The sequence below is a fragment of the Ipomoea triloba genome, chromosome 14 (genome assembly GCF_003576645.1).
Source record: "Ipomoea triloba cultivar NCNSP0323 chromosome 14, ASM357664v1".
In the NCBI taxonomy this organism is placed as follows: Eukaryota; Viridiplantae; Streptophyta; class Magnoliopsida; order Solanales; family Convolvulaceae; genus Ipomoea; species Ipomoea triloba.
The window spans coordinates 22647323-22659434 of NC_044929.1; the positions used below are offsets into that span (position 1 = coordinate 22647323).

Below are 12112 nucleotides of genomic sequence, written 5' to 3' on the forward strand. Positions count from 1 at the left end.
GCTCTTCAATGCCTTTAAGATCTCTGGCTCTGCATATATAAGTTTTCCAGGATAGAGATAAGAGTTTTTGCAGCACAGATTAAATTACATGAAAAAGATTAGATCACATCACAGATTGTTTCAAACAACATTACATATGCATTGCCTATAAACATATATAGCTTGCCCTGATCATTATCCAACATGCATCTTCTGCTCTCTAGCACTTTTCTGCTACACTTGGGAATCTTATGATAGGAATAGGAGGATTTAACTATGTGATTTCCTTTTCCTTTCTGCAACTATAGAGAGAAGCCTCGAAATGCCTTGAGTCCACATATCATACTCTTTCTGATTCTTGCATTCGAACTCTACCAACCCGCGCACCTCAGTCCTCAGCCCAAAGTACCTGCGCTGCTCTCCGTCCTCTAGCAGGTGCCTCCCTGGCCATGCAGGTATGTCCTTGCAAACCTCTATAACCACATCTGCAAAATCATGTTTAGGATTCATTAGCCTATGACCTCAAAACCACATCTTTAGTTCAATGAAATATAGTCGGTCACTTACTCTTCTTCTTTTTGGTCACTGTATTTGCCATATACTTGCTTTTCATCTTTAGCACTACCTGTAAGATTGGATGCCATTTAGCATAGAAGTGAATCTCAGATGTTAAGGCTATATATATAGTGCCTAGTGCCTAGTGCCATACCTCTCCACTGCGATGAATGTAAACAGAAACGATTTTCCAGTGAAGTTCGCCTGTAGAACAAGTGAAGAACAGCCCACACAATATCAGAACAACCTATGTATAGGTAACTATCATTTTCTAGTTAGTATTTCTGTGTTTACCATCACGTGTTCTCTTGAGAAGCTCACGGCCCCGAGCTAGCAACTCTTGGTTACAAGCGCCCAAGAAATTCTCTTCCACATCTAACCCCTCCGAGTAACCATTGTTGTTGTTGTTGCTGCTGTTGCTACTACCTGCCCCGGTTGCAGTCCCCTTCTCGACGGGGATAACTGTTGCAATATTCCAAACCTCCTTCAGTGCCCTTGCCTTCAATGTAGCTGCTCCTCGCAGAGCTGATAGACACAGAGTTAGTAGAGTTACTTAAGATATAAGAAAAAATTGTAATTTATGTTTCTCTATAATATGTCAATTATCAATGTGACTTCTGAATTATTAGTGGTGTAAATGTTGCTGCTCAATTTTCAAAATGGTACATTATTGACCTAGATCCGATAGGAGGAGCAATAATACTTGTACTATTTTAAAAATTGAGGTGCAACATTTATTCTTGAGTCTAATTGACATATATTACGGAAGGACATAAATTACAATTTTCAATAAGATATAACCTCACCTGTGGCTGCAGCGGCGGTAAGAGTGGAAATATCCCCGTGGGAGCGCACATTGACGGCGGAGGTGATCGCCGCCGTGAGGTGATCACGTTCAGCTCCCATGGCTTCTGCAGCCTCAACGCATTGCGCCGCCACCAGCATTGCTGCCGAAGCGACGGCCATGTCCGTCTGTGCTGTCATCTCATCCTTCCCGGCAGACGACGCTGACGCTGCAGCCGTTGCTATTGCGGCCACCGAAGCAGCCACGCCGGCCACTGAAACTGCCGCGTGGAGCTGCGCATTTCGTGCCCTGCACTCTTCCTTCTTCTTCTCTCTCTTCTCCTTCAACCATTTCCCCACTGTTTTGCCGCCGGGAGCTCCGGCTACACCGCCCACATTGCCGCCGGTGCCGTTCCGCACAGTTGTGAATAGTGGTTGGAGACTGTTGTTTGCTCGTAAGTACTGCGGAGTGCGGACAGGCATATGTGTTATAATTAGGCCTTAAATTTGTCATTATTTCTTTAGGAAATTAAAGCCATTCTCTATCTCACTTACCGGTGTAAATGAATCGAGCAGCTCAAAAATTTGGTTCGAGCTCAAGTCGAACTCAAATTGGCGCGTTTCGCAATCGAGCCAAGCTTGAGCTTAAATATTTTAAGCTCATGACTCGTCGAGGTGCAAGCAAGTTATATATATTGATCGAGGTGTAAATGAGTCAAACCGGCTCGTTCCGTAACTAAGTCAAGCTCGAGCTTTAATTTTCTAGCTCAATCGAGTTTGAGCTCACTCGAAGAGCTCAAACTCGTTTACAACCCTGTCTCACTAGCATACTCCCTCAGACCATCACTTAATTTGAGTCGAGTTACAAATGTAAACTATCGAGTAATAGTTGTGAGTTTCTTTTATTATTAAAAAAATAATATAATATTATTAAATAAAATCTATAGGTTTAGAAAATATATTAAAAGTTAAAGGACAATATGAATCATAATCTTACCCATAGCAATCAATTCGAAATCTTTGTATCTTTGCAATTTGGTAGTACGTAACACTCTTTCCAAAGTTTCATTATCATCTTTTTCTTTTTCCTTTATTATTATTTGGCTTTGGGTATGTTCAATTATTTTGCATGGAAAAACAAGAAGCAAAGTAAAGTCAAAAAGGAGGATGATTTGATAGCTAAAGCATACTTGTGAAGAAAGAAAAGCAACAAAAGTATTGGTTCTCTCCATCTCTTGCGTTTTCCTTTCAACTTTACTGCGAAACACGAGACAAAGTGGTTTTTGTTCTCCCCACTTTTGTCTCATCCCAACCCTTTCCATCTTATTAAACCCATCCTTGTCTCATAATGCATCACTTCTAGACACCTTCTTATATCAACGTTAAGTACGTGATGATTTCACATTTAGTTCCTCGATTATAGTAACATTTGCTTTTAATTTTATTTTTTTGAAACTTGAATTCATTAATATCAGTTTAATTGTGGGCCAACATCTATCAACTACAAGCTAAATGTGAACTAAAGTATTTTGATAATGTTGTACTCCATGTTTTTTTTTTTTTTTTCAAACAACTTTTTTTTTTCTTTTTTCTTTTAAACTACTTCTGGTTATCGGGGTCTATAATGTATCAATCAAAACTTTTTTGAATATTATCGACTTTATTACAATGTAATATCTGTTGCTGTCGTTTCTTATCTAAAAGAGTCACTTTGTACTACTAAACTACAACAAGGTCATTATCACGTATCAATCAAATTTGACTGTTAAATTATTAAAAATATGTTACAGCTATTTTTTTTTTTATATCATTCGGAAGGGGGAAACCATACAACCCATATATATTACGCTATTTAATTCACTATTAAAACTAGGACAAGCTAGAGAACTCTTTACCATAATATATGAAAATAAATAATTTTTTTTTTCAATTCATGAGGGACTAATAAGGAGTGGTAATTAACTGTACGTAAGGATGGGAAGCAGTTTCCTTTAGCATTATAAAAGACACATCTAAAATAATTAGAGATAAAATGTGATATTAACTTCAATCTAAAAAACTTAATAAAGTAAATCATGGGTATTATCAAATTAAAGTTCAAGGAAAATAATGGAAAACATTTACATACCTTAACAACATCTTCGTACTCCTCATGAGGGGAGATTGGAGGGCTATCAGTTTCTTCTGTAAGAGGACCGTTGCTGTTCAGAGGTCCACTGCTATGAGACAACCTTCCGGAAGTTAACGGTGATATTTCATGCTCATTGTGCATCTACAAAATCAACCAAAACATTAAAAAAATGCAAACAAGAGGACAACTCCAGTGAAGTTAATCATGAACCACAAAATTACAAATTTGACTCCAGCGGGAGCTATTGACGGTCTTTAAACAGCTTAATTAGATTGATTTACATTCTTGTAATCCTTTGTTTTGCGTGTTTTTTTACCACTAAAAAAAGGGTTCTCGAGGTATTCTTTAATATTTTAAAAATAAACATTATTAAATTAGAATTATTATAATACATTAAAATTGAACAAAAAATAAGTTAGTAGGATTAAGTGTGAAGTAAGACTTACGGATTGTGCCATGATGCGTTCAAGAACCATTTGAGAGGTTGCGGAAGAAGCAAAGCAGAACGTGTTATTCCCGAAGAGTTTCGCCGCCGACTCCTCGTCGTAGAAGGCGTTTTCCGGCGCGGCGGCGCCGGAATTATTAATGCCCATCGCACTGAGTTTGGGAAGCAAAGACGAAGACGACGGAGCGGTGGAAGGAGAAAGCGCCTTGCATATCTGGAGAGCAGAGGCGCTCCAGGATCTAGACAGGAATTCCATGGGCAACCTTGGACTTTCCGGCAGCTGAACGCCGCCGTCAAAGCGCTTCTCCGCCCACAAGGAGTCCATGCCCGTATACATATTAGTGGGGGTTGTTTAATTGTTTAATTGTTTGTGTGAGCTGAGAGACTGAGAGTGCATGAGATCATTGTGGTGTGGAAATATATATATAGGGAAAAGCCGCAAAGGGTCAAGAATGAAGGATGTAGGGCTGTAGAGAATGGTCAATGATACTGTTTGACTGGTCGTTATAGGGCCTACCCTTATTCCTGCCACCGGTCTTTTCTGCCAATTATTGAGAATTCTATAGTTCTATACTATCATTAGTGACTTAGTGTAATTAATTCTGTCTTGAATCTTGATGGATAATTAGTAGATAGTCGATGATTTATTAATGATATTGATTTTAATTTTATCCACGAAATGTCCACATAAAAAACCCATTATATTGAGTGTAGCTTCATAAGCTGCTGCCCAAACTTGATCTTGTGTCTTTGTCACAATCTACCACCTAAGAATTAACTGAGCTTCTTGATTGTGTGAGCGTAATTAACTTATTTTTAGCATGTATGAATTTGGTTAGTAGTGGCTCGGAATCCAACCGAGTTGATCAAGCAATTAATTTGTTAATCTTAAGGTTTGAATTTGACTTCTTGTAAAAGTTGTGTATTTTGGCTTCTTAGTTTGAGTTGGTCAGCTATGGACAATTTAGACTGATTTATGTTGTTGCAGTCTTAAACCAACTAGAGTTACAATGCGGGTTTCACTAGGGTGTATCTTTGAGTAGCTGTTGGTTGAAAGGTGGTGATAGGGATTATACTTTATCCATATACTTACACTTGAGTTCGATATATGTATAGGGGACTATGAGGTCCCCTTCTCGAGCATATCCGGCCACCTTGAGTTTGCTTGACCCGAGCTTAATTGGAAGATAGTCCTAATGTGGATTGATAGTCGCGCTTTATGCTCGGGTCACAGCTCTCCATCACAAAAGATCGAGAAGGATATTCAAAGTCCTGATCCATTATTATTTTTAGAGAACTATTTTTATTGTCATATTGCACTATTCGACCTTATCACGATAATGCGAATGTCAGGAATTTAACGGCACGTGGCCTTATAAGTGTTGCCCCCGTCAGGGCCGGTGTATGCGGGACACATGGTGCACATGTGCATGTTCCCTCAAGACCTCTATACGCATTAATTGCCTATAGGGAGGGGCTTTTGGACTTTCATGGAGATCATACTTAAGTTCGGGAACGTCTGATCACGTATTATATTCAACTACCTGAGACCGAATATAATACTTCAACGTATTTGCAATATTTGACGAGCTTACTCAAAACACACATTAAGATAGTAATTAGTTTAAGGCAAGGTTGACTATGACCTGGGAGCAAGATCAACACCAAGGGACTCAAGCAATTAATTTGATTGTCTTTTTCCTCAACACAATTACTTTTATGTCTCTTTATTTAATTCTAATTCTACAACTTCATAAAATGCTGTGATGGGCATCATTCAAACATTGAGAATTTACAAAATGACAAGGAAATACAAACACATTGCCATTCATTGTTCCCCAATCCCCATTACCCTTAACAGATTTCAGTCATGAATTGTTAACGTCACATGACGGCAACTTCTGGCTATCTTCTGATCTGCTGCAATCTGCAACCAAAGTTTTTTTTTTCAGTGATTGGACAGATAACTATATGAGGAAGAAGATGTACGTATATGGGTGTATGTGTAAAGTAGAGGTTTTCAGGCGTGCCTCTAGACATCATTTTATATAGACCAGACCAGACCAAACCAAACCAGAACAGACTTTCTGATTCACTGTTGCCATATATGTCTCAGTGTCAGGGCTGAAAAGGAGATATTATTATGCTGATTTATACCAATGGGAACCGGCCCTCCAATCCTCCATGCATATCCACCTTATTGTATATGATTGCACCTAATTAAGGGCATCTCCAATCACACTAGTTCTTGCCTAGAATGATTATACCTAATCTCGAGTGTTTATATTAGAGCAACCACATTAATGGTTTTTGCATGTTAAAAAAATCAAACAATGATTTTTTGCACAAATTGTGGAAGTGATTTTTGTCATTTTTTTTTTAGCAAGACCCAAGTTTTTTGTGGGTCCCGCAGAAAAGAGAAATGGAAGGACACTACCTATGCCCACTGCACGTGTCAGCTGGGCGTGTTCAACTTTACTTTAATTTTTTTCTTCTTTTCCTCTTCCCTTTTTTTTTCCTCCTCTAGGTGGACCTGTAAAAACCATGAAAAAAAAATCAAAACAAATGAGGATGTTCTTAGTATCTATCTTAAAATCTTGATAAAAGAGGTAAATCATATCAGTTTATAGAAAAATAAATTTTTAATCTAAATTTAGAATATATCTCAAATAGTAGCATTGTTTATGATAGGTGATGGGTGAGGACGAGGAGTTCAATAGTTGTCATCGGTTGGACTGTAGTCATTGTCCTCATCCTTGGCGCAGTCACTCGAAATTTCGAGATGTATAATAATTCAAGTAATTCGTAGTCATATTTTAGGTAATTGGTTTATCATGTTTAGCACTCAACTAATTTGTAATTAATCAATAGGGTTACGTTTAAGGATTTAGTTTCCTATTTATGTCAGCAACATAAAATGATATTTTTCCTCTTTTATATTAATCTTTGACGTCTCCAAAATGTGCCAATAACAGTAATACACTACTTTTACTGTCTTTAAGCATCTCTGTATTAATTTTGAAATAGTGGTGTTAACCGGCTATTGACTCCAATAGTCGCAAAACCAAGAATAGGATCGATCAATCAACATGACACATTGACACTTATTGCCCCAACTTCACAAGCCAACTTTGAGAACAACTTTTGAAACATGTGTAGTATATACTATCTTTCATGAACAAGTGATTGTTGCTATCTTCTTGTCCTTCTTCACAGTTCACGCTATGAAAAATATAATGCAAGCTTTAGAGTGGTCCATGCACTCATCATAATTAACATCAGCAGAGACAATTAATCACATGATACAAGGTTGAGCTGTGTTCTTGAGACTCTTTGTGAGCCAAATGGCAGTCTCCCTAGGGGAAACCTTTTCAGGCCCAAAGGGTTTCAGCAACACTGCAAGCTCTTCAAACCTCTCTTGTTGCATCAGCTGTGCGCTAAACTCGAGCACGCCTTCCAACGCCTCGGCCCGCTGCTGAAACGACGAGGTGTCGAATCTGCAGCACTGCCTGCAGGAATCTGAATACAATTCACCAGTTCTGTGATTGCCCTTTGAACATTCCCTTCCATTGCCATCTGGTTTCGGGACTATGCACATTTCTTTCGTTATCAGGCGATCACCCCCCGAGTCTGAAGACGTTGTGGATGGCGTTTTCGGGGTGGAGATGGGAAACTCCACCATTTTGTCCATTCTTGGAGCATTCACAGACACATCAAGAGAGTCCACGCTGCAAAGTAGACTAATGACATTATGTTTGCGTCGTGGCTCGAGCTTTGCAGGCTTGTTTGACACTCGCGGAGAAGATCTTCGCGCTGATTGTGAGCGTTTGCTGACCGGAGTGTGTGAAACCGGAAGCTGCAGATTAGAAACCGGGGCTTAAAAGAGATACAAAGAGCCAAATCAGGCCATCTGCACCTAAATTTAACAGATCAGGGAACCTAGATTATCTGTATATGTGTCAAGACCTTGTGGTCTAGTGGCACCCGGTTACACTCCCATACAGAAGGGGGTGGGTTCGAGCCTCAGTGTAGGCAATATTGACTCTTTGTGCTTCAGTAGGTTGAGAAAGTAGTTATGAACAAATACTGCATTATAAAAGAGTCATAGTACTAACAATTATAACATAACAGATGGTGCAACCGTTATCACTGTTAGTAAAAACAGACAACATTAAACTCACAAGTTCACGAGTTGAACCGGGGGTGGATATCTTCAATGGAGGAGACTCTTTCCTAGGAGCTGCAGAGGTTTTATTTGAACTTATAAGACTCGGGGACTCTGAAAACTTTGGGATACTGGAAGGACTTTCCACGGATGGTTTCGATAAATTTTTATTCGAAGAGATCATGTCATCTTGAGCTTTAAGAGATAAGCAAGGAAAGTCCAGTTCTGATTCAGAAACACCAGGTTTCAAGGCCCTATCACTGCTAATTTCAGGCTCGACAAATCTTGTTCTCTTTACGTTGTCGAAACCAGTGCTGTTTACAGGGCGAGTGCTCTGTCGAGTGCTTTCCAATGCACGATGAATCCTCGGGACGTAAGGCTGAAGATGGGGGTGTCTCAGCAAGTCTGCAGCCTAAAACAGGATGTTAAAGAAAATCAGAGTCACAGAATTGTGAATGGTAAGGATGAACAGATACTACATTGTAACAGAGTCAATAGTACTCAAAAAAAAAAAATCAAACAGGTTTTTCTTCCTTATTAGCATGAAATCTTTATTAGGATGTATGTACATTTGGTCTGTGCTCAGGGTTTTTTCTCAGCATACTCTTGACGATCCCCCGGCTGTGACAAGAACAACAAGAAAGTTTCTGAGTTATAGCAGAAGCAGAAGCAATTGAGCATTGTGCAGGCTAAGATATGCAGAATGGGGTGAAGTAATAACACTCACAATGCACCAGAATAAGTTGTGGGAAGTGGAGCCATTATGCATTTATTTATCTTGTTGATCAGACCTTGCATATCCTGCATTGCAGAAGGCAAAAGCAATTGTAGTGCAGTTCAAAGGCAATGCCATTTTGTACTGTCATATTGATGAAAAGACGACCAAAACGGGGACCAAGCTGGTCAGACTGTTGACTTGACGATCATAATGTTCCAAGTTCGATTCCCAGTGGGAGTGGCCTATTAGCCTTCTCGGTCAACCTAGGCTGGTTTACCTTCTTGTGGTCTTTCTGCCGGTTAGGATCACAAGGCGGGATTTTCTCAGTGCACATCTTCAAATAGTGACTACGGGTTTCCCTCATTATTCAAAATAAAAAAAGATTATCAAAACCTGCAGATAGCAATGCATATATGACTTACAAATGCTGTGAATGCAGGTCTGTGAGCAGCCATCTCATACATGCAGCAACCTACATTGCAGATAGGAGTTTGTTAACAATAAGCAAAGGAGAGTGTATTCTGCACCGGTTTCCGTATTCTGCAGACTAAGACTAATTCAATCGAGTCTCAATTGGCTTCGGGGAAATAGGCTTACCCAAAGACCAGATATCTGATTTGGAACCATAAGGTATGTCAGCAAGAAGCTCTGGGCACATGTAACATGGAGTTCCCACCACCTATAACATAGCAGATAATATAATATAAAATATAAACGTGCAATCTCACTATTAGTTTAAACTTTTAGTTGAAACGGAACACATACTTTAATTATACGATATGTATACCCATAGTGAAGGTACATACCGAAGAAGCTAGGTCACCGGAGGACAAAACTTTAGCAAGACCAAAATCACCTACACTCAACCAAACATTGAATTAAACAAGCCAAAATAGCATGAATCATATCCAAAATTCAACCTGATCGAGGTAAATGCTTTTAAAATTCAACCTGATCGAGGTAAATGCTTTTACCTAAACGTATGTCGTGATCTTTCGTCAAGAATATATTAGAACACTGAACCAAACACTTTATATCAGTCACAACACAGTTTTTTCAAGGACGATAGATAGATTTTCAAGCACATTTCACCAACCTTGACATCGCGGTGAAGAATATGATTTGTGTGTAAGTAGTCAAGTGCTATCAACAATTGCACCAGCCATTTGCAGAGCTTCTGTTCATTGTTCAACACTTAGATAAAATTTCTAGACCTTTATGAATCATATGAAAAAGGGGATGTAAAGTAAGTCAGTTAACCTACCTCCTCAGAGAAGAGTTCTCCATTTGCTCTCTTGAGGGCTTCTCCCCTTCATTCATACAAAACAAAGTCAATATAGAACAAGCTAAGAAATATAATAGGATAACCCCTAGGGTTAAATGTTTGATCTCTTCAACATTGTTGCAGCAAAACTTTACTTACATATCTCCTCCTTCACAATACCCTAAGATGATGCATACATAACATCCCTGAAAATGATGTTATCACTTTGAGAATGGAACAGTAATATTCTTTCAAACCATAAAGCAATCATTACTCAACAAAATCGATACGGGCTGATTCAGGACTGAACCGACCTTGAATCGGTCTAAAGCTAACAAGGCTGGCCTAGGATTGCCTCGGAGAGGTTTGGTCTTGGACCAGCATTTTGAAGGCTCGGGAACATGCCCAAGCTTGACCTTTAGCAATAGGAATGCCAATTGTACCCGTACACGACGGGGAACTCGATTCCCCGCCCCTATGAGGACGGGGATAGAGACAAAAATAGGGAATGGGGGCAATTTTGAATTTCCCGCAGGGGACAAGGGCGGAGATAGGGATGGGGGGACTTTTTCCTTCCCCGGCAGGGATGGGGCCGTGGATGGGAAATGAGAAGAAAGTCGGGGTAGTGCCCCACTCCGCCCCGTTGACATCTCTATTTGGCAACCTCTAATTGCAGTCATTATATCATATGACAACTTCTGCCTATCTAAAATTTGATTTCAGAAATCATTATAAAACTGTTTTTTAATAATAGGAGTTTGATGAACCTTCTCTACCCAGGAATCTTTGTACTCCACAATGTATGGATTTCTTGCTTTGGCAATCAACTCCATCTGCAAGAAAACCAAAATGTCATGATGAATCAGCTGCAAGCCTGCAATGAACATACACCACCCTTTATACTGCAACAAAAACTCTTGACAGAATCACACATTTGAAATGGAGAACACTTCAACATTACCTATGTAATAAATGTACAGTCTCATTATCAGCTTAAACTTTTAATTGAGACAAAACACATCATCGGACTAACATTTTCCTTAACTTTTCATAAGACCAACTAACCTCTTGGTGGGCAGATCTGCGGGTTCTCTCTGTCTGTCGAGCAAGTCGAATTTTCTTCAGAACATATCTTCAATGCCAACAAACAAGAGCCAACATTCAAACCAATGAAAAAACATCATATACATACACAAACATAAAAGCAAAAATCTTCAATGCATATATATGATTTAATTTCTTGTCTTACTTCTTCTTTTCCTGTCTGTGTCTGACAAGAAGAGCAGAACCAAACGATCCCTTCCCAATCTGCTCCAGAATTTCATAATTTTCCATTCTAATACTCACACTTCAATTCACACCATCACAAAACCATCAACCATATATATATGTAAACAACAAAAAGCTCAAAACTTTAAGCTCAAAAAGAGAAATTTGAAATTCAAGAATGCCCAGATCCACCAATAAGAATTGCAGAAGATAGATGTAGCATGGTATGAGTGTAGACAAAGGTGGCAAACTCGCTATATATATATATATATATATGGTTGTTGATGTTGTTCCCACAATAGGTTATATGATTTGATGTATTATTCGATTTGTATTTTCCTAAAAATAGAGGAACAGGGGGGCAGGGTGCATGGACAACATAAGGACGTACGTTTGGATTTAATGTTTGATGAACAATCGTACAATCATATGGGGTTTGATTTGATCCATAATTCCCTAACAACGACATTTTTTTGTGCTGGTTTAATTGTAAAAGTGTTCAACCAGCCTACTGCTACATAATTTCAATTGCAGCCTCTAGGTCGAGCCTGTCACACAAATCTTCGTAGTGTGATTTATCTCTGTTGTGTGATTTGTGGACTGTTATTAAACATAAACAAAATTTATCAGTGTACACGCTTAGATAGTGACTCTGGATAAAAATATTCTCGATTATAACAATCATATGTGACGTAACATGTATTAATTAATTAATTGCTAAAAGTAGAAGCTCAGCTCGTTGAATTCATCAATGAGTAACTAATTGTAATGCATTACGTTAACTGAAATCTCTGGAGATATAT

The 12112-nt window shown here is 38.9% G+C and overlaps 2 protein-coding genes across 2 annotated transcripts; both read right to left on the reverse strand.

Annotated features, from left to right (window-relative positions):
- Window positions 1-52: 52 nt before the first annotated feature.
- On the reverse strand, window positions 53-4278 carry LOC116004896 (VAN3-binding protein-like). The gene is made up of 7 exons (XM_031245096.1): window positions 3895-4278; window positions 3446-3589; window positions 1341-1779; window positions 829-1059; window positions 689-738; window positions 547-604; window positions 53-464 (listed from the first exon to the last, which is right to left on the reverse strand). Exons 1-7 carry the CDS (start codon window positions 4228-4230, stop codon window positions 250-252), a joined length of 1473 nt encoding a protein of 490 aa, XP_031100956.1. The 5' UTR covers window positions 4231-4278; the 3' UTR covers window positions 53-249.
- A 2686-nt stretch (window positions 4279-6964) lies between these two features.
- On the reverse strand, window positions 6965-11515 carry LOC116003818 (serine/threonine-protein kinase Nek1-like). The gene is made up of 14 exons (XM_031243755.1): window positions 11290-11515; window positions 11106-11172; window positions 10808-10873; window positions 10200-10246; window positions 10041-10086; window positions 9873-9953; window positions 9751-9793; window positions 9583-9632; window positions 9374-9455; window positions 9199-9248; window positions 8786-8859; window positions 8628-8679; window positions 8075-8470; window positions 6965-7749 (listed from the first exon to the last, which is right to left on the reverse strand). The coding sequence occupies exons 1-14, from the start codon at window positions 11373-11375 to the stop codon at window positions 7189-7191; spliced, it is 1701 nt and encodes a 566-aa protein (XP_031099615.1). The 5' UTR covers window positions 11376-11515; the 3' UTR covers window positions 6965-7188.
- Window positions 11516-12112: the final 597 nt, after the last annotated feature.